At 37.2% G+C, this 23,837-nt stretch overlaps 1 protein-coding gene across 2 annotated transcripts in view; it reads left to right on the plus strand.

Annotated features, from left to right (window-relative positions):
* The window catches only part of cdh4 (cadherin 4, type 1, R-cadherin (retinal)), a 299,509-nt gene that overhangs the window by 115,105 nt on the left and 160,567 nt on the right, over nt 1-23,837 (plus strand). For both annotated transcript variants that reach the window (XM_077203296.1, XM_077203297.1), the window contains exon 3: nt 13,447-13,470. In XM_077203296.1, the coding sequence (XP_077059411.1) occupies nt 13,447-13,470 (24 nt within the window). The remainder of the gene's footprint in view (nt 1-13,446; nt 13,471-23,837) is intronic.

The following is a 23,837-nucleotide window of genomic DNA, read 5'->3' on the forward strand; positions in this document are numbered from 1 at the left end:
TGTAGTGTGTTGTTACTGCAACTATGTATTCACAGTGTGAGATAAACTAAGTTATATGGTAGGCAGAATATGCGAGTTCACCCATGCATTTATTGTTAATGTAGATGTTGTATTGCATATACATTGTAATTTTATGTTTATGTTGTGGATATAGGCAATTTAATCTCATACTGTATAAAGGATGTGTATCAGCAAACTAATCATAACGGATGAGTTAACTGGTGTTCAGCTCTTTCAGATCAAGTGAATCAATATGCAACATGCTATGATTGGATTATTTGGATCAGTTGTTTCTGTAATCTATAAAAACATTGTTAGTGCATTGTTTAAGGCATAGTACATCCCAAAAATGAAAACAATGTCATCATTCCCTCACCCCATGCCATTCTAACCCAGTATTATTTTCTTTCTTCTGTCAAACACAAAGGAGGAATGTCCTAAGGCAGCTTTTCCATTTATTGACGCTTGGGGATTTTAAATTGCAAGCTTAAAAAAAAACAAAAAAAGACAAAAATGTATCATAACACTATGTTGAACAATTTTGTTTCTTCTGGTATGTACTGGATAGTATGAAAATTTTAATAGGGTCTTCTGAAGATATGCACTTGCATGACCAAGTTTTTACTGTATTTTGGATCAAATCAAAAACAGCCGTTTATGTTGTTTTATGTTTTGGTACTTTTTAAATCCCTTTTTTTAAATGAACATTTTAAATACCTATCCACTTTCATTGTATAGAAAGGACATTTTGCATAAAATCTTTTTGTGTTTCAGAGAAGCAAGAAACTTCTTTAATATCGTTCAGTGTTGTTTCTTCACACCATATTTTCGTCAATAGCATGCCACGATTCTTTATCACTGACAAAAAAGACATTTGTCAACAAACATTTTTGTCAGTAATTTGGTTGACGAGATTACTGCTGATTAGACTCCCCGACAAGTTCTGAATAGCGAAATGAAGTCGAATGATTCCGCTTCCGTGTCTCCTTCTGGTTTCACAGACCATTGTGTTTGGAATGCTGCGGAAAAGAAAACCACTGGTGAGTCATATGCGGGCATACTACCTTTCACTGACCTGGAGCGAGCGTTCCCTCGGAGGGAAATTATTTCTGCTCTCGCAGTCCTAAACACTTAAAGGTCCATCAACCGGGACCTCCAGCCAGCCAGGTGCGGTGTAATAAACCAGACGGAGGTGGGGAGGACGAATATGCCGCCCGCCCCCTCCCTGTGGTGAAATGGATTCACACCATTTCAACCTCAATGGGCCCTTTGTGGATCTAAATGTCTGTTTTGAAATATGGAATATAAACTCTATCAGGATTGACAACGCCTCTCCACCAGTGGGCTGTAAACAGACCGCAGGTGAAAAGGGGACGGTAATGTTGGAATGAACCCCAAGCGACTAACTATACATGCAGTGGAACAGACCCCCTTTGGGCTTTAGGTGCACCTTGAGTGTATAACCGCTCTTTACGTGCTGATAGTGGGAGAGTTGCTTTCTTTTCAATGAAAAAGACATTGGATTGGTTGATGATGGTGGAAGGCTTGCCACTGGGTCTTCTGATGCAGTGTTACCACATGCTGGCAATATTTCTTAGCGACCGGGGGGGGGGGGGGGGACGGGGTTGGGGAGGTGTTGGGGGGGGGGGGGGGAGACTGTCGTTTCGCTCTCTGTCTTACTGTCACCTCTTCTTTTCTTCTTAGTTTCAGTCTCTTTTCTATTCTGTGCCAGGGCTGCACGATTTATCAAAATAACATTGATATCATGATATGGCTTAGTGTGATTTCAAAATCAGGCAGACCAGGATTTAATTAAAAAAATAAATACCCTACCAGTTCCAGAATGACATTGCTTTTCCACACACATGCATGATCTGACCGCATGCAAAGTGCCGAGCTTCACTCGGAAATTGGCGGTGCTTGCATCCATTTGGCGTAAACCTGGCAAAATAAAAGGTCTAACATTTGAAGGTCTATGTCTTGAACTTTATTAAGACATAAATATTAGTATTGTAATTTTACAGTTATACTATATAATGTGCTTTATACCATATTCATATTAAATACATGATGTTCATGTTTGGCTTCTATTGCAACCAATTCAAATCGAAAACAAATATCCCCTGATTATGTAATCAGGTACAGAGGTAATCTGCTCAAACATATGTGTTTATAATGTAAATGTAATATATTTAATGAGTATGAGTGCTTCCCAATAAGGAAATGACAAGGCATAAGATGTAAAAATGGATTAAAATATTATTTTTCAAAATGTTCCGATATTGTTTCATTAAAGTTCATAATTAGTCTATAAATGTTCATTTAACAGCTGCGCGAAATACCCTGTGGTTCGTGATTTATTTTCATGAATAAAAAAAAAAACATTTTAAAAACATCCCGCTCTCTGCATTTTTCACAAATCTTGAACTTTTAGTTATGTTTATATTTAATATTTTATAATGAATAATACATTTTTAAATCTATTTAAACTATGTTTAAACTGTTCAGTTGTGTTAGTAATCCTAATCCTGTTAGAGTAATCCTAACTTAACTCTTTCTCCGCCATTGACGGAATTTTCTGGCTTTCCGTGTTTTCACTGTTATACGGTAGGGGGCGCTATTACACATCAGAATCTCTAGATAAAAACACAGGCGAAGGAGATGCAGAAACAAGGAAAATCATATGTAACCATATGCTTATGTAAAATAATGCGATCATCAACATATCAAAATTGCCTAATGTTACTGAATGAAATGTCGACCCAGGACGAGCTATAGGACTGTGAAGCTTTGGGGGTGTTGATGGACATGATCTACTCCATCTATGTTTTGTTGATCATTCTGAATATGATCCAGATGTAGTCTTTAACCAAAAACTGGATTTTCTCAGCTTTTTTTCTCAAAATGTTGCTTTTTTTATGAAACGTACTCACATTAAAGTGTTGATAAAAAAGAATGAATGAAGCTAGAATAAAACCGTTATTATTATTATTATTATTATTATTATTATTATTATTATTATTATTATTATTATTTTAAAGCAGGCGCAGATTTATGGGTGGGCCTGGGTGGGCACGTGCCCACCCAGATTGACAGGTGGCCCACCCAATCAGATTAATAAAAACGAAATTTTTAATTTGCATAATAATAATAATAATAATAATAATAATAATAATAATGAATTAAGTTTGGCCATTTACGGCCCGACGAACACTTTATATGATATATGACAAGCCTGAGCACGTCCATCTCTGGCTCAGCGCCAGCCAACGCGCGAACGCACAGTTTGAATCTGGCAGTTATGTCATGTCACTGTACATATTTTGTCCAGACTTTGACACCCTTGCAAGGAGAGGGGACGAGGCTCATTGTTCACATGAACACCGTGTCTTGGAAAGACAAAGACGGGCCCGTTCACATATCGCGTATTTTGCGCGCTCAAGTTTGTTATTTCAGATGTAGGCCTACGCGCTCATAATGGAAGCGACGCGGTCGTGAAAGACATGGTCAGGCATCTGATTGACTCGTCAAACGCATGCGTTTCGACTGCCAAGGGACTCACGATTTGTCATAAAAGCGCGCGTTGTTAACGTGTGCTTTGTGGTCACGGAAAATGCGCGTTTTTATTTCAGCACCTCGGACAGTCCCTTAATCCCTTCGTTCGAGACACATCTCGCAAATTTTCCAGTTGAAATTCCGGTAACACTTTACAATAAAGTTTCATACATTATTTATTTATTTTTTTAATGCAAAAACCACAAATTTCTGGCGCGCGTTTTCCGTGACCACAAAGTGCACGTTAAGAACGCGCGCTTTTATGGCAAATCGCGCGTCCCGCATGCTTTATGAATACTTTAGCTTGCCATCAGTGTTGCCAGATGGACGATAATTATCGTATTTGTACGATAATTTTGACCTCTGTACGATGTACGATCAAATAATGAAAAAAATCCCATAATGTAAGATAATTTCAGAGTTTTCAGTCGTTCGTCCAAACACACATCCTACCGCTTCTCTCTCTGACCCAGAATCATTTTGCAGGCTCACCTGCCTGCACGCAAGCACGTAGCCTATAGCCTACACACACACACACACAGGCACCACACATGTCGCCCGGCCGCACGTCAACACTGCTCCATCTAATCCATCCTACATGTTGGGATAAATAGCTGTATTCTTCACGTTTACGTCGTGTACGATAATGTTCTTCCAAATAGATCATTTTGAACTCCTGGTACGATAATTGGACATTTCCAATCTGGCAACACTGCTTGCAGTTGCCATACGCATGTGGTGCAGGCTGCAGCGCGCTCGTTTTTCCAGGCGCGCCTATATGTCGCGGCGAGATGAAAAACATCTCAACTTTTCAGAGAGTGCCGCAAGGTCATTTGACAAAAAACAACCGGTCAGCATCGGTCTTTCCGTATTAACAACTTCGAAAGCTCGGCCGAACAGCTGATCATAGCTGTACAGTGCGGTTTTTATTTCTCATCTCCATAAATATAGCATACTAAACCCTAGATTCAGGCCCACCTCGACTTAATCCAGGCCCACCCATCTGTCACGTTCTGCATCCGCCACTGTTTTAAAGAGGTTATGTTCTGTCTTTTGATGTGTTGCATGTTCAGTTATTCATAAAACTAAATTTTTTGGGGGCCATGCCATTTTTGTAAAAATGATCAAAAACTCTGGCGGTTGCCGGCTGACGGGGAAAGAGATAAAAAAACAAAACAACTAAAAATAAATTCCTAGATTGTTCTGCCCTAAAAGGATGGTCTGCACTCAAACATCAGACAATGAAAAACAGCAACAACAAAAAAAAACTTTCTTTCTTTCTTTAAATTATTTTTATTTCACACTCTCTAACAAAATCACCCCACTCATTCTAGAACTCTTTTTATATATGGCAGAAAAAGTATATCGCAATGTCAGTTTTTTCAATGTTGTGCAGCTCTATCCAGCTCTGTTTGGTCCTGTTATGGCTGCGGCCATGGTTAGAGTGAGTGGTTTGTCGAAAGTAAGAGAAGACTGCTCTTAAAATATCTCCCTCTCACTCTCTCGCTCCATCACTCGCTCTTATTTTGTCTCAATTTCTCGCTATCTCCCTGGGTTCCTCATTTGATGGTCTCTTTAGTACCTGCTCTTGCTTTTTTTATTTTCCATTTCTCTGTCTCTCTCTCTCTGCCGTTCTGTCACTCCCACCCTCCCTTCTTTCTCTGCCGCTCCTGTGGACCCTAAACCCTCCTTCCCTCCACCAGTGAGCGGTAATGACAGACATTTGTTTAATCCAGGCAGTGGGAAATGAGATTAGAGAGAGGAGAGGAGAGCTTACTGCACTATCTCCCACACTGTGCCCACAGGCTCCGACTGCATGATGAAGGAAGAGAGAAAAGACAGGGCAGGGAGAGAGAAAGTGACTGAGACACAGAAATAAGACGGAATATGCATGTATGTGCAATTGTTTACTGACTGTGGGCCCTTAACATACCCGGCACAGAGACACCATTTCATTGTTTTACTTTGAGCACTAACTGATGTTATAACGATCAACCTTAGCAACCAATTTAACCGGGAGATTGTTTACTCCCCAATTTGAGAAGTTCATCCATTGCTTCATGATTTGGGAGATGAACATTATATTTGATGAGTTTTGTTTTGCTTTGCTGGCTGTGTAAAATGCCAGTTCAAGCTGTAAGTGGTAATCGCAGAGCCATCACTTGAATTCACAAGGCACAAATAAATAAATAGGGTGAGCTGTATTTGTAGTATGTGCTTACTTAACATCTGCCTTTCAGCAAAATCAGTTAATGGACAGAATGTCTCACAATTAATATTGATGAGCAAACATGATACATTTCTGATGTTGAATTATGTATATGCGTTTATTGTAAATGTAAAGCTTGCTTACAGTGTACTTACAATGACAGTAAACCTGGAGTTCTGGCAGGTCACTTTAGTCAAGCTCGCGTCAGCTGACTCGCAGCTGGTCCACATCTACCTATAGGAATACGACGCCTATCACTGCATGCATATATAAGCTACTTCAGTATTATCAGCAGCTATCGCGTTTCTCAGGAGCTAATTACCCTCCTCCATCCCCAGCTCCCCCTCTCGTCCAGTCAGGATTTGGCATTCTGATTCCCCTTTGAATAAGACTAAATTCTCTAAATATTTTGGACATTAAAATATTGACATTAATGATATCTGCAATACATTCATGTTGGTTCTGTTCTGTTTACCCTAAGGGGGGTTATTGCTGGTCTCCCTGCTCTTATCCATCCTAGGCTGCATGAATGCAAAGGGAGTTCTCGCCCAGAACAGAACCATAACGCCAATTCTAACTGTATGCTAATTGTCAATTGTCTTGACGATAGTGGTCCTGAAAGGAAATAATAATAATAATAACTGTATTTAAAAACAAAAATAAATTATTATTATCATTAAGATATATTAGAATATATTTAATATAAAATATCTATGTACTGTTGTTTAATAAAATAATAATAATAATTGAAATTATATATATATATATATATATATATGTGTGTGTGTGTGTGTGTGTGTGTGTTTAATAATAATAATAATAATAATAATTATTATTATTTAAAAACAGTTTTTCATATTATTTATTAAGTTGTTTATTTGTTTATTATTAGTCTCATCATCATTATATATTAGAATATATATTTATTATGAAATATCTATACATTGTTATTTGTTGTTGTTTTTTAAATAAAATAATAATAATTCGAAAGTTAAGTAATATTATTTATTTGTTTGTTTTTATTATCAGTAATATGTATTAGAATATATATTTAATATAAAATATCTATAAATTATTGTTATTTGTTGTTGTTTAATAAAATAACTAGAATAATTAGAAAGTTATAAATAATTATACTAATCTTTTTTTTTTTTTTGATGGGGAACTAGACCATTTTTTACATTTTAAATACCAACCTTGGTTATTTTATATTTAAAAGCAGTGTAAGTGGTGTTTTGCTGTGGATAAATACAAAATCATCGACTTTACTTTACTAGGTGACTTAAAATAACAGTGACAATAAGATGTTTGACTGCAGAACTAGTAACTCTCATCCAATTTTTGAATGTTTGTCAGAACAGCAGGCAATGAGTGAAAAACCAGTGAATGATTATGTGTAACAAAATCTGCTGATGAAGCTGTTGGACCCCTACTAACCCTTGGAGATCTCTTTCTGTTGGTAGTCAAGAGAATTTTGTGTTGCAGTGTGTGTAAACGCATGTGTTAACCCCCGTTTCTTTGAGCTTATTCTTTTCTGACATATCTACCAAAATACCTTTCAAACACAGATGCATTTTTGCATCTCTCTATTCTTTAACAGCACAAAGGGCACTGCATTTAAAAAATAAAATAAAATCTGTTACCAGTTAGTGCTGGTTTGGCACCATGTGATTAGCCACAAACTGTGGCTGACTACCCTTCATTTCTAATTAGTCAATGATACGCATGTAGAACACTCTCATAAAAACAAACATTCAAGCACATATAAAAACGAGTGGAAATATTTTGTGTTGCCAGAATGCGTAGATATGCTGTACGGACATCAAAACATACAAATATTTTCTCCTGAGGAGATGAGGAAAGCATTTCTGTTTTGGCCACTAGTCAACACTGATGCAAGAAAATGTATCTCTTATCTCACATTTTTCTTAGATCTTGAAAAATGTACTAAGGGAGCGTGATATTGCATCCATAGATGAAACTTAATAACATGAGGTTCAGTTGATTTACTCATAAATATTGTTCATCAGCAGTTTCTTACCCAAAAAAGAATAATATCTTACCAGCAGTGCATTAATTTGCTCCTGCAAAGCAGGCATATTATGAGCATCGTAGCTTTGCAAGAATTTATGCTTACTTTCGTCCAAAAATCAGAGAGCCATATGGTCAGACGTCTATGTTCTATTAATTTGCAGAAGTTATTGAATCCAAAAGTCTGGATCAGCACCAGTTGTGTCTAGTTAGCCCTTTGTGCTGAAAATCACAATGTCAAATTTGACTATTAGGCTTTTAATAGTGTAGTCTCTATGCACCTTAATGATTAAAGCAGGTTATGTTAGTATGTGATGTATATTTCAGCACAAATTCGTTTTAATAATTTAATAACTCAACTTGTTAATCACATTACTGTTAAGTTCTGTTGTATTAAACGCAATTGCCAGGCATCATAAAATATGTATGCATTGGGCATTTCCTCTGAGGAGGCAAGGGAGGCAGTGCCTCCTCATAAAAAAAAAAAAATGTATAAGAAAATAACCCATATTTCAAAAATAAAACAACACAAATATTACAAAATGTGACGTTAAAAAGTGTATAAACCACTTAAGTAACAGTATCCACCCCAAGTGACACCCACAGTCCGCTTCTCTTGCCTCCCCTGAGCCAATTGGGTTTTTACAGACCCGCTAAAGTGTCCAGTGAGTTTGATGGGGGTTCATTGAGAATGAATGAGGTAAAGTCACGTGAGATGAGGCAATCCCTCCATCTCGCTATGATTGGATATGATGGGTTAATGCGACAAATTCCGCCTCTTGTACAAAATACAAAATAGAAGTATTATGTTTTTATGTGATGTTTATTTAACCAGGAAAATGTGACAACATTTAGTGTAACTGGGGCATGAGTTTACATTTCATTTATTCATACAAAAAAAAAAAAAAAAAAAAAAGTTTGAGGACTTTGCCTCCTCAAGTCTCTCTTTGGAAATGTGGTTAAAAAAAATAATACAACAGTAGTGCATCCATTCCCTGCTACAACTATTCAGCACTTTAGTATTACACTTTTGCACAGGTCTTTTTTCAACACTATTCCTTTAACTGTGTTGTAAAGGGTGTATCTTCCTTTGTTTAGCAACAACAGGTTTAACAGAGCATGTGCTGTCTTATCACATCATTCTACTGTATCGTCTAAAGTGCTAGTTCTGTACTTTAGTATTTTGCTGGAGTATCGGCACTGGCCCGGGTGCATCCCTTGAATGCAGGAGGCGAGGTCAGAGTCCAGCTGGGGAAATTACAGAACCAGCCGCTGATTGAACCACTGATGGAGACCATTTGAGCCTCAGTGCTGCAGCAGGAAATTGAATTACCCTCACAATCTGTTTGTGCTGTACGTGCATCCCTCTGTTGTTCCGTTACCTCTGCCATGTGTGTGTGTATGTTTGTGGAGACTCTTTTCGATTACCTCGCTGAATGTGTGAAATCCTCCTGATCTGCTCTACGGTTGCACGCGGCCGGATTTAACCATGTCACACCTAAAGGATATTACCTCTTTAATGGTGTGTCACATGACAGTGAGAGGCTGCGCCTAAAACTGAAAAGGTTTAGAGATATGAGATGATGCATGGAGGCTTTAGACCTACTGAGCCTCGTTATTAGATTGAAAGTGATATTCTTTGGTCACTTTGGACTTCAGTTCAGAAGATGGTTTGCACTTCTACCCTCGGATTTTTCTAAAAGCTAGATTCTCAAGATCAAACTCTCCCGGGTTTACAACATATCGTAGATAACATAAAGCATACCCTTTGGACAAAACTAGCATGCATTTTCTTGGAGTTCCCCAGCACAACCAGTGCTGGTTAGGCTAGTTAAAGTGATAGTTCACTCACAAATGTAAATTCTGTCATAATTTAATCACCCTCAAGTTGTTCCAAACCTGTAAGAGTTTCTTTCTTCCGTTGAACATAAAATAAGTTATTTTGAAGAATGTGGGTAACAAAACAGTTAAAGGGCCACATTGACTTTCTATATAATGGAGAAAAAACACTACGGAAGTGAATGGGGACCATTAACTGTTTGGTTAAACACATTGTTCAAAATATCTTCAACAGAAGAAAGAAACTCATACAGGTGTGGAACAGTTTGAGAGTGAGTAAATGATGACAGAATTTTCATTTTTGGTTGAACTATCCCTTTAAGAAGCCTGGTTGGGGACACCAGCACAGACACATCTTAAAACAAAACACATAGTGATAAACAGTGTTGTTTTTTTCAACAGGTTAAGGCCAGAAACAAACTATATGCAGGCACATAAAACGCAAATGCTATGTTTTCATGCAGTTGTTGTTGCGTTCCAAAATGTGTCAGATGGGAATTTATAACGCAAATGCAAAGTGCATTCTTATGATGGAGTTGTTGGTGCATTTACTTTTGTTCATTGAATTTTTGTGGGCATAATCCATTGATTTCAATAGGAATTCACACGACCTGAATTGTTTTGTGAGGGTGAAAGATTATCCTAGGCTGATTTCTCATCGCCAATTTTGTCACATGAATTCGCAGTGTTGACCAATAGAGAGTTGCTTGATTTGAAAGGGACTTCTGTGTGAGCTGCGCTTCATATACACAATTGACAATAGAATGTAATTGAACCTTTAGGGTTGCCACAACGGTCGCTATTTCAGGCATTAACAAAATGTGTTCTTCTATGGCCAGCTGGCAGGGTCAAATACTGTCGGAGAAAAAAAAGAAAATTATTTAAATTGAGGCTTATTTCCACCAGCACAAGAACACATGTTTAGAATGTCCAATGATATGTTCAGTCGTGTCTACATTGGCATATTTGCGTAAAGTATATTATTTATTGGCTTAATCCTGTTGCACATAAATAATCAGTAATAGACAACAGCAATTTACTAAAGCAAACACGCTGTATTTTTCCACTCTGACTTAGGCAATTTATCCAGTTGAGATTTTTTGTGGCTGAATACATTATCCAAATTTGGAGAAAGGATCTAAACACATGTGCTGATGTGGCAGGTTCAGGTTCAAATCTCCAATTAATATAGTGACAATAAACATTAAAACAATGTATGTTCCATCCCTAGAGAAGCTCAAATAATGCAAACAATCCCCAGAATCATGTTCATTTTCACTGTCACTGCTTTTGACGACCTAAACCTTCAGCAGTGCACTTCTGCTTATTTAAGCAATCAAGAGCGTTTTACCTCATTGTTATGCTGCACACAATCCATTAGTAATAATTAATCAAAACAAACAAAAACAATAAAGTCCATTGTTGTTTTTCATAATCAGACAACTAATTAATTTGTATGAAGACAACTTTCCAGCTTTGTCTCCAGTAGGGAGAAAGACATGGAGGAACATGGAAATTTCTACTTCTCACTACGCTCACTGCAATTAATACAGAAATCCATGTGGAACGCAATATTGTTTGTTGCCATTTGTGCAATGAATTATTCATGTTTTTGTTGTGGGAGTGTTTTGTTGGTAGATACATTTCTTTGCATCATCTTCTTTCTCATTCTGTCTCCCTCTACTTGTTTTAACAAGACCCAGCAGAATAGAGCATTACTTCTGCACTTAAAATGAAACGTTCATTTTTTTGGTACATTTGCCTGTTCATTAGCACAATTTTAATTATATTGGCTCTGTATTGTTACAAGAATGTGCTCAGAAATGTGTTGCAGAGGATCTTTGGAGACCTCTAGGCCCTATCACACTGATACAAAACCCGAGTGCCGAGATGTAAAGCAGAACTTGTATTCTGTACGGTTCACAGGAAACATTCACAATGGCTTTACTTTGGGTATTTCGTGCTGTATGCAGGCATTGACCGAAAACAGTATTGAATAAGAAATGGAGTAATGTGTAATTTCAGAGAGAGAAATAAATTGCGATGACCTTTCCATTTCGAAGATGTATGAACGTGTGAATGTATAGTCATCCAGCAAGAGTGAATTTAAACACATAACGGGAGTTCGTGACTCAAGTGCACAGACAGTGTGTAGACAGAAAAGGCTGACTGGGTTCTTGGAATGCTGAAAATGTTTTATACAATTATTTTCTTCGGGCAGGTGCTGCTTAATTGAACCTAAACATGTGTCTGCAACTCGGATGAATCATCAGCGAAAGAGAGTTTCTTAGTTCATTATTCAAATGAAGGAAGTATAAGATTTCTTTCAGAGTAGAAGCAAGTTCCTTGATGTTTTACAGTTGGCTAAGCCTGCCCCGTACGTGCTGGGAGTTTGAAATCGTAACAGTGATTGTTAGTCATCTCCTGGTGAGCTCTACAAGGTTTAGGCATGGGCGAGAGTTCAGACACAGCGTTAGAGTCTGCATCCATGCCAAAATGCCCAGATTGTGTGCCAATGAGTCTGCGTGAAGCCTTGGGGAGGAGAAAGGAACTGCCTGAATTCGCAGCAGTGGGGGATGAGATGCTGAATAAATGAGAAATTGTTATTCATGTAGAATAAAGGAACATTGTTTGGAAGACCTACAGCACTCCGTATTTTGTCTGTGTGTGATTTTCCACATGCAGAAGTTTTGAAACATGGATTGCGTACTCGCAGGTGAAGTAATGCATGAACTTTGAGACAAAACATTATTTCAACCCAAAGAAGATGTAGTCATTTGGGCTGGCTGGTTGAAAATTCAATTCCCCTTTCCTATTCTGCATAGAGAGTGAGGTGGAACTTTGAAAATATACAACAGAAATTAAAGGGAAAAGCCTTGGAAGAGCTGTTTGAGCATTCAAGCGCAGGGTTATTCTCAGTTGTTAGTATTATACTATTAAGCAATATCACACAAGCAAGAGTGCTACTCTTAATATCGGCTATAATTTGGCAAGAAGTTAATATTACTGGTTTAATAAAACTAAATAAATGTTGCTAGTTACTTTGTGTAGTTTTGCTTCTCTAACAGTAGTTCCAAACAAAGCCAAATCAGAATCAACTATTTGCGGCTCCAAGTGTTTCGTTTAACAAGACAGTCACTTGATTCATTTTTCAACAAATAGATGTGCTTGAACAAATTGGTTGAATGAATGATTTAACAACTCATATTAACAGTCACTTGAATTAATCTGTTTTTGAACAAGGCGTCTGATTGAATTACTCAACAACTCTCTTATATTTACAGTCAATTTAATAAATCTTTGGTTGACTGTATGACTCGGTGGCTCACTTATTTACATTCATTTGAATGAATCAGAGTTTTTAAACAAATCGGTTTGAATAATGATTCAAAAGACTAATAAAGACAGGCTTCGTTTGATTTAATTGATTGAGTGAATGATACAAAAGACTAATAAAGGCAATCATTTAATTTTTTAACAAATGTATCAGTGTTTCAACAAATTGGTTAAATAAAGGATTGAATGACTCATTCATTTAAAATAACTTGACTTGAATGAATCAGTGTTTTTGAATTAATTGGCTGAATGAATGACTCCAATGACTCAATCGGCCAGCCATAATAGCACTTTATTGGAAATTGAATCTGTCTCTACTAGTGTCTTAAAGTGTTATGTTAAACCTTGTGTGTATATGTTTCCAAGGTTTGTTGTGCTGAATCCTGTCGATTGATTGTACTACTTGTTAATATCTATGTTGTGTATAAAAGTTGTTTTCTTCTTCTAACCAACTCTCTGTTTTCTCTCACTTTCAGATACCCTGCTGTCATCTGGCTATGGTGAGTACTTGAGAAATATGTTCCCTGATACAGCTCTGCATGACTCTGAATGTGCCAGATCTCAAATGTGATTATTGTTTCTCAATGTTGGTCCACAAACACTTGTGACTCCATCCAACCAGAGCGTCGCTGCGGTAGCAGATGTACCTTTTTTTTCTGAAATTTACATTGCATACTTTCAGGTCTGTAGACTGACACGGTGAACCCAATCTTTGTTAGTGATTACTGAAGATTCACCTCTGCTCCCTCGGATCTGTTTGGAGTTTCAGAGCTGGCACATTTTCCCAGCATGCTCGTTCAATCATTCTCGACTCGGTCAATCACCCCTTGCGGTTCTATTGTACGGTTCACACGTGTTCGGTCTGGCTGTTTGTGAAAGATGAGGCGCTTGCCCTGGGAATTGCTGTATAGACAGACCTTTTTTTCATGTACATTTGACTCTGTGGGGGGCAGTTTTTAAATTTTATGTTTTTGCTATTGAATTGATGCTGTTATAGAGCCTTGCATTATAAAGCATTGCGCATGTGCGGGATATAATGTACTGAGTGACAAACATATAGTCCACCTGCAGAGCTGCTAGGGCAACTGGAAAATAACACCTGCGCTGATCATTTCTACATTCGTTTAGAGACGAAGAGAAAGAGAGCGCTCGGAAAGGAGGGAGAAAAAAACCTTGCAGAGTCTGCGCTTAAAGGGCAGTCCTGTCCTAAACTCAAGCTGTATATGTTTTGCACTCAAAGCACACTCGCCCACAATGCTGTGTGGAAACAAGATGTGGCACTGGGTTCAGTTTTTCCGTTTACTCTGCACTTTGCACGAGAATAGGATATGTACAGGCCAGCAGGGTCTGTATTTCCAGGCCAGCAAATTTTACTTTTTTGCCAGTGATCTTTTGTCAGACGGTAAGCTGGTACAAATAGTGTGCAGCCATTCAAGATTTCTGCAAATGCACCATAATGGATAATAATATGGCTCATGCAAGCACTTTGAATAACTTGAAAAGGATGCGAAAACTCTCTGTGGACCAGGGAACTTCTTTATTTTAGTATTTAATGCTTGTTTTACTGTGTTTGTGTGGTGTTAGTGCAAACGAAAGAAAGGACCATATGGTTGAAGCGATGTAGAAATATGTTGACGAAATCATCTTGACAACAGTAATGGTGACGGTCACTGTTTAGACAGCAGACATTATTCCTCCGGCTGCCTTACATGAATGCGTTCGCAAAAACACACTCTCCCCTCCTGTCGAGAGCCATGAGCGTGACTCAAAGTGGCTAGACCTGAGGTGCCGACACACACATACACATGCATCACGACACACACATATGCAAAACTGCAGGTATAATTATATTATTATTATTATTATACAGCAATTCAATCAAAACATTTAAATAGGTTTGGACAAATGAAAACAGGAATGGCAAAGTAGAGTAAAAAAAAAAAAAAATTACCATTCAATAGTTTGTGGTCAGTAAGAGTTTTTTTTAATTAATACTTTTATTCAGCGAGGATGCATTAAATTGATCGAAAGTGACAGTAAAGCTATTTTTAATGTAACAAAAGATTTCTATTTCAAATAAATGCTGTTCTTTTGAACTTTATATTCATCACAGAATCCTGAAAAAAAATGTATTACAATTTTCAACATTGAAAACAATAAGCAAATTTATTAATTAGAGTTTAGTGTATTAAAATGATTTCTGAAGATTGGAGTAAAGGGGTACTGTGCCATAACAGAAATAAATGAGATTTAAAATGCTAAAAAATAAACCATTATTTTGTTAAATGTATTTTTACTGTATTTTTAATCAAATAAATTATAGTTTATAGTCTTTATAGTCGCAGTTACGACACATGCTCTCTTTCAGTGTGGTTTACTTAATAAGAGTTTTCTCATCAGGCGTCGTGATTGACTCATTTATTCCAGACTTTCTTACAATTCCTCCTCCGTCATGTCAAGGCCGTAGCCGACATCGTGTATCACCTATAGGACATGCTGGCTCTGCATACGCACAAGTCAATACTTTATATGGGTGTTTTTGCTGAATGTTGCTCTTATTCTCTCTGCTTACTGCCACCCCCCACCCACCCCCCGCCCCCCCTCAATCTTCGCCATGAATAACGGTTGATGGCTTAAACTAAAGGAATGAAAGCAGCAAAGGAGGTGAGTGTTAGAGAGATGGAGGAATGAAGATGAAATAGTGAATGAAGGAGACCTCTATGTCCTTGGCCTTTGTGTGGGACTGGCTGAACTCTGTGGTTTTGATGACAGATTGCTTTACAGCTGTCAGCTTATGCGCACCTCATTACTAAAGAGAATTCGAGACATTTTCTCTATATCTTCTTTTTTTCGAACTAGTTTCAGTTCGTCCTTTCATTACCATTACTCTTGTATTTTGGGACTTTATCTTTGGTGGTTTGTTTGGTATAAACTCACTGTCTATGTTGCTAAAATGGGGAGGCTTTTGTTTATTTTTGGCTTGCTAGACCATATGGTTTCTAGGCCTGTCTTTGAGGCCAGAAATAGTATACAAAAGAGAGAACAGACTAGGGCTGGACGATTCATTCAAAAGTAATCGATTTTACACCATTCAAGAACAAAATTATGGAAAAACATCTCATTCAGTGCTCGCGAGATGTTTTCTGTGACACAAAGAGCCGAGCCGCGTGGCCCGCATCATGTTTCTGACAACGCGCGAGCCTTGAAGCCAGATCACTTTCACGTGCGTATTCACTAAACTTTGTCAAATATTTGTGTTTTAAGGCTTGCCAGTTTGAACATTGAAGCAATTAGATCATTGGATTTGTATCATTATATTGAACTATTGTGCTGATGCATTGTGGCACACAAACGCATCCAAAGAACCAAAAAAACAAAATAGTTGTTCATTAATCGTAATCGAGGTAAGATGTTAAATTAATCAAGATTTTGATTTGAGGTCTTATCGTCCATCCCTAGGACAGACCACTCCTATAAAAAAAGAATGGGAGAAATCGCAATGCACAATATGTGGCTAGAAGTCCAGTCTATCAGTTAACCCTCTGAGGTCTAAGGGCATTTTTTCACTTTTTCCTTCAATTTTACATATCTTATTAAATTCACCTTTTAAAGGCAATTACATAGCATACTCCCATATGTTTTATATCAAAATGCGCAGAGAAAACCCAGCTCTCTTACTGGTGAGTTCACCACTTGTCCTAGAGCATTGTGTAAAGAGAGAGAGAGGGATAATCTGGCTCTAAAAGGTTAACATTTTAAGTCAGATTTTTGAAATTCTTCAAATCTCCTGTGGAAACATACCATTACTCATGTGGACGAATTATTTTGGTCTTTGAAATGGGTTTCCCAAAGTCACAAAAATAGTGTAATATATGAATAAAATAGTACATAATGAGTAATAATTGACTAAAGTGACATTTTAAAAAAAATCGTTTTTAGTACAAGTTTTGTCTGTGACTCTACCTTCACCAAATGTTAGAGGGACTAAAAAAAAAAAAAAATATATATATATATATTATAATACTCTCTCTCTATATATATATATATATAATAGGACTAAAATAAGTTCCTACTACATATCAAGCTTCTCTCTCCATGTCTACTGGTATTTTCCTCACTGTGAGGTGATGGGAGGGTACTTAGGGATTTCAACCGCATCTATTGGTTGGTTTCACACAAAATGCAGACAGGCAAGCTAGCCCACCAATCAAGGAGAACGACCATCGTGTTTTCCCTCTTGCTCTCTGTGTGAGTCGAGAATAAGGACGTTGAAGCTGAGAATCTATCGATTAGGGCAAAATCAGAAACATTTATTTTGGGTTCTTTGTGTGAAGGCTGAATTTATTTGATCAAACAGTGCAGTAAGAACTGTAATACTGTGAAATAATATTACAATCTAAAATAACAGTTTTATATTTGAATATAATTTAAAATATAATTTATTCTCGTGATGAAAAAGCTGAATTTGCAGCATCATTACTCTAGTCTTCAGTGTCACATGATCCTTCAGAAATCATTCTAATATACTGATTTGGTGCTAAAGATTTTTTATTATTATTATTATCAATGTTGAAAATGGTTGTGCTTCTTAATATTGTTGTGGATTTTTTTTTTATTATTATTTTTGTCAAACAAGTTTTTGATCCATTTAAATCACCCTTGCTAAATAAAATGATTAATTTCTTGAAAAAAAAAAATCTTACTGACCCCAACCTTTTGAACGATGGCTGCTCAAGAAGCATTACCAATATGGCCCCCGAGTGCCTTTGCAATGTTTCACCTGAATCATCTCCACTGCAAATTCTATCTGTCCATTGCTATTCGTTGTCTCTCTCTCATTCTTTCTACCCCCTCACTCTCTAGCAGTTTAATTGCCGCTACCTGAGGTAGGCCTAGGTGTAATTGTTGTAGTAGAAAGTGCCTTGGTCGGCTGGTTTTAAAGCCTTTTATCTGTAATCTCCCGATTGATTATGCTTTTTTCTGCCAGCCGAGCAAATTGTTCAAACCCATCAGGTGCACGGCGGGGAAAAAACAGCGAAAGAGAAGCTTCAGCTGTGTAACAGCCAAATCACAGAGCACATCGGCTAGAACATCAAATTTAGTGACAGACAACACAATGCTGCTTTTTAGTTCACACACAGAGACAAATGAAACACAGATGTCTTTCTTGATTTCTCAAAAATGGAAAAAAGGGGGAAGATTAAAAAGTGTGTAATCTGTAATTTAGAAAAACTAAATAAGGAAATGATTTTTTGAGTCATGTAATATATCAAAACATTATTTTGGATGCAATGAATTGCAGTGAATGATTTCTACACCGTTATTGCAATTCTGCAGGCAGCTTCACAGTCCACTTGATCAATATCTTATTCAGCGCTTTTGTATTTTTTAAATACAATACAGTAATGAATGCCGCCACCCGGGGGACTTGGCATAGCTTCTTATTCTGCATATCTGTCTCAAATGGGCCCTCCTGTTAGCCTGTCATAATGTTAAAAAAATGCCATGGTAAGAAATGCATTAGTCTTGAGTATTAGATTTTAATACAGCGCTAAGGCGCGAATAAGAGGAACTTAATAGCTGAGGTTAATGTGGGTGTGATCCAAAACCAGTTGACAGAAATGAAGATAGATAACTATAAAAATACAGTTCATAGTATGCCGGGTAAAATTACAGCCTCTGTTAGGTTCTCTCTCTCTCTCTCTCTCTCTCTCTCTCTCTCTCTCTCTCTCTCTCTCTCTCTCTCTCTCTCTCTCTCTCTCTCTCTCTCTCTCTCTCTCTCTCTCTCTCTCCATCTTCCCAGGAGAGCTATATCTGTCCTGCTAATAGGTCCGGCATTGGAGTGGCTCTCCAGTAGTCATGCAGTGAGGTGAAACGTCCAATTTGGCTGCCTCTGTCCAAACCCTTACCATCATGTTAGCATTGTGGGATAGAGATGCTGGTTGTAGATTGGCAATGATATGATACAGTAGGTGCTGCCTCTGCAATTATGGTAGGTTTTAGTGTGTTTAAGTGTAGGTGTGTGTGGGTCAGGTTTTTGCCTACATTGTGAGGACCAAATAAACCCAAGGATAGTAGAAGTAAAATTCAGGGAGGAAAAATGGATAATATAGATACTAAATAATGTAAAAGGGGTTATTTGAGGTGGTTAGATTGCGAAAAATGGTTTCAAATTTTTTTTGATAAATTTTTTATGAAGTTTATTGAGGATTGTGTCTTTCAAACACATGAAGTGGGTTGACTTATGAGATTGACTTAAAGAAAATGTAATTTGTGGTGTGCCTTCAAACATGCAAAATGAAGACCGGTGTCAGTGCAAATGGATTAAATGGCACTGGATTTATCGCACAGGATTTATAAATCCTGAAAGTAATTTTAGAAGTGGTGTTGTGCACTATGCTGTTATTTAGACAGAAATGAGAATACATAGTGTGACCAGAAATCTATTATTTATTAATTTATTTATTTTATATATACATATTTATTTATTCTTAAATAAGTCAATTATGCAACAAGCAATATGTCTGATAGATTTCACAAGCAAATTATCACTCTTTTTTAAGGGATCTTAGTAAATCGGGGCCAGCGTGTATACAATTCTTTATATAGCTAAATTCTCAGTATTGTATAACAGAGTTTGTTTCAGTTAATTGTTTGACACTCTGACTATTTACTGAACTGCCTTTTTAACGATTTTATAAAGTCACACATTACCTCACATTATTTGCCAACAGCTGTTGCCTGCCTCTGGATCACAGAACTTGCTGCTTTCCGAGAGCACCAGTGTGTGTTTGTGTGTGTGTGTGTGTGTGTGTGTGTGTGTGTGTGTGTGTGTGTGTGTGTGTGTGTGTGTGTGTGTGTGTGTGTGTGTGTGTGTGTGTGTGAGTGAGAGTGTGTTGTGCGTGCGTGCGTGTGTGTGTGTGAGTGAGTGTGAGCACGCACGTGTGTGTGTGCGTTTTTACCCATCTTTATGTGTTTGTTTGCACTGCTTTTGAGTTCCAATTAAAAGCATCAGTCCTTTTGGCATCGCAAGCTCCTTAAGGAAATAATCTCATATATATAAGCACAGGAGGCATGGCAGATGGTGTGATAGAGGGTTACCACCAGTGGACTGTCACTTAGGAACACAGATTTATAGTTTGTAATTCAACACTGTACTTTAATTTAGCCTTCATACAAATGGAAGACCTTCCACTTCCTCTTTGTTGTTCTTATGACTTAAGACAATGACACTTGTCTTTTATTTTACAAAGAAACACACTGGTAAATACATTTCCCAGAGCCGCAGCTGCGCTAGAGCTGCACATCTGCTCTGCTGTAAGTCTAAGCTCCATATCCAGACTAGAAAAACATTGGCAAACTGCATTATGGCTTATCAGTTAGTTCAGCTGGGCGCAAATTCAGGAGCTAAAATAAATGTGTAGTTCGTAGGTCCTGCAGTGAGGTGGACAGGGAAGGAAAATACACTATTTAACTACGAGACTGATGGATGAACAGCTTTTGGTTTTTACCAGCTTACACCTGTCCATGCGGTGGTCCAAGCTGCAGCTTTGGGCTTGACGACTCTCGGCCATGTGGACTGTTATTCAAAACAATTTATTAGCCATATTTGATCACACACAAATACATTTTTCTACAATTGTGAATTCGGTCTCCTAACTTTACCCCTTAAACCCAACTTTCAGAATAAAAAAAAAAAGCTGTTTAATAAGCTGTTTTCCTCGTCAGGATTGTTGGCCTATCCCTCAGTGTAGGTGATTTCAGGTTTTACTATCCTTCGGGGCACATTTGGTCCTCAGAATGTAGGCAAAACCTGACGCATGCACGCACACACACACACACACACACACACACACACACACACACACACACACACACACACACACACACACACACACACACACACACACACACACACACACACACACACACAGCTTTGTTTTTGTGATTTGTGAGGACATTCCATAGGCGTAATGTTTTTTATACTGGACAAACTATATATTCTATCCCCTTACACTGCCCCTATCCCTAAACCTACCCATCACAGGAGACATTCTGCATTCTTACATTTTTAATAAAACATTTGTGTCCTCACAAATAACAAAAACAAACAAACACACACACACACAAATTATTTGAGCTTCCCTGGAGTTGGCAGTTGTCCTATTTTCTTTGCTAATTTAAAATTTGGTCAAACATCCAGTGTTATGTTTGTGCATTCAATCTTGGGAGATCCTGTCATTACACTTAAAGTTACGTGCATAAATTTCTGTATTTTGAGATATTTGTCTAATTTATTATAAAATAATGCAATAAGCCACAAGATAAAGGGGTCATGAATTTCTTTCTGAAGTGCACTTATAATGTTAGTGTAGGTTTTTTATAACTAATAACTAAATGTGCCTCTAATTCAGTGTTATTTTAGTATTAATGTTCTATTATATTGTTCGTATTTTGAAAATCGATTTTGACAACATATGTTTTTATTGCTTCAACTCATCAAAATAAGCTAAACAACTTTAAACTTTTTTGATAAGCTATACAAGATTCAACTATTTTTACGCCCGTTTAATGTAATTTAAGTTGAAATGACTTAAACATCCAAGTTGACTGTACTTAAAAATTTAAGGCAGCAACTTAAACTTGATTTCATCAAAACTAACAGTGCAAACAGAACGTAAATAAGAGATTGATTGTGCAGTATTGATTGAACAGTATTTTTTATAGTTAAGTAATGAATGTCAAAAGATCAAAGATAACTTGATTTCTCAAATAATGACCTTTTAAAGTGTTTTAAGGCAGATGTTTTTAGGCACGACTACAACCATTTGGACATTTGGGAAGCATAAAGTGGTTACAGCAACTATTTAAAAAAAATGTCCAATAATTAATTAAATGTATTACTTTAATAAGAATACTTACAATAATAAAGAATTAGAATGGTTTCTTATGGATAATAATTATAATAAACAAATCTTTTGGCAAGTGATATAGTTCATTAGCCTGACTGCATGCTGTATGTGGTTGCCAAGCAACATCGGAACTGCAAGCAACATTAATATAGAACTTATCTGATGGTGCATATATCACCCAAAGGCTGAAATTCTAATTTACTGCTGTGATTCAGTTTTGATTGTGAACTTTTATTGACCTTAACTCTGAATTTAGCTGAAAGCTTGTCTATGTGATCTCAGGTTGTAACCGTTTGCATTGTGTATGTCAAGTCCTTCAATAGAAAGGGTAAAGAGTCAATTTAGACTCATCGCCGAAAACTTTCACTCCATCTGTTTTTTTAACTCACTTCACTTCTCTCATTCTCTCTCTCTCTCTCTCTCTCTCTCTCTCTCTCTCTCTCTCTCTCTCTCTCTCTCTCTCTCTCTCTCTCTCTCTCTCTTGCTCTCTCTCTCTCTCTCTCTCTCTCTCTCTCTCTCTCTCTCTCTCGCTCTCTCTCCCTCTCTCTCTCTCTCTTTCTCTCGTTCAGAGGCGTTGTAGCATTAAGGCCTATGGAGATCAACTGTGTCCAGGCAAATCCCTACACAAATTAGATAGCGAAAGCCATTATTACATCCAATGTCTTCATGGCACTCCCAGCAGTTAAATTACAACCTTTCTGCTCCTGTTCACAGTCAAAGAACAAAAGGGAAACCATTTTCATTACTGCCAGTCTGTCCCTTTTTCTCCTTTCTCTCTAGATAGGAGAAATAGGAACAAGCCCCGTTTATTAGATGCTTAGGTGGTATCACGCATGCCTGTTAAGACTTTAAAAAAAGGATGGGGAGTGTGAAAGAGAGAGCTTTTCATAAACTAAATTATATTCCACTGACTCAAAGCATTGAGCGAACAAGCTCTGTTCTCACGGCTCAGACGGCAAGCACGTCACACACACACTTGAAACTCTTCACTTTATACTTTCCTGTCAGGTTTTCTGAAGCTAGTCATACTTCAGGTTCAAACTTCTGCTTTGCTGTTTTTGTTTAACAAGAAATGTTCTCCACCTAAACAAATTGTCCGTCAGTCAAAAGAAAACTAAAGCTTTATATTACGGATTAATGCATTGAGTTCCGTTTTACGTTTCGGCGCGGACCTTCTTTCATTCTGTAAACATACAATACATTACATACAAACATAGAAAATATTTTAAAAATATGATTAGCTTTTTTTGTCTGCTTTTTTAGGACTGTGTAGTTATGACTACTTCAAAAAATAGGAGACTTTACATGTATACATTTACTTACATTTTACTACTGTCGTAATTTGTTACTTAAAATCCCCCTGTAGTCAATCATTTTATCCCTTAACTCACCTTGATCAACAAAATGACATATTTAAAAGTTTATGCAAATTAGCCCCGCCTCCTCTCATTAACACCAGTTCCGAGATCCACTCGTTGATGATCACATGCTGACATGATTGGTTACAAGGTAGTTTGTGACGTCAGAAACCCCAGCGATTTCAAATCGCGTTTTTGAGACTGTCTTTGGTTCACTGCAGTTTTAAGGAGAAAATACTCAGCAATGGTGTTGCCTTATGAATTTGTACATGTTTTTTCTTAAAGCATATTAAAACACCACATAGATATATAAACAACATTAAAAGCTCGATTTTCACCACAGAGGGATTTTGAAGGATTAATTCACACATGGATATCATTTACTCTTATCCGTTACTCATTTACGTTTATTTATTTTTATTTTTCTGGGGATCACAACATAAGATATTTTGAGTAAACATGGTAACGTTTGATTCTCATTTACTTCAGCTGTATGGACAAAAAAAAACACTTCCTCAAAATATATTTTTCTTTGTTTCATTGAAGAAAGAAAGTCATACAATGACATGTAGTCGTTTGAAATGACATGAAGGTGAG

This window comes from Siphateles boraxobius, unplaced genomic scaffold, assembly GCF_051911475.1.
Source record: "Siphateles boraxobius isolate OS27281-9 unplaced genomic scaffold, OSU_SipBor_1 5, whole genome shotgun sequence".
NCBI classification, from domain to species: Eukaryota; Metazoa; Chordata; class Actinopteri; order Cypriniformes; family Leuciscidae; genus Siphateles; species Siphateles boraxobius.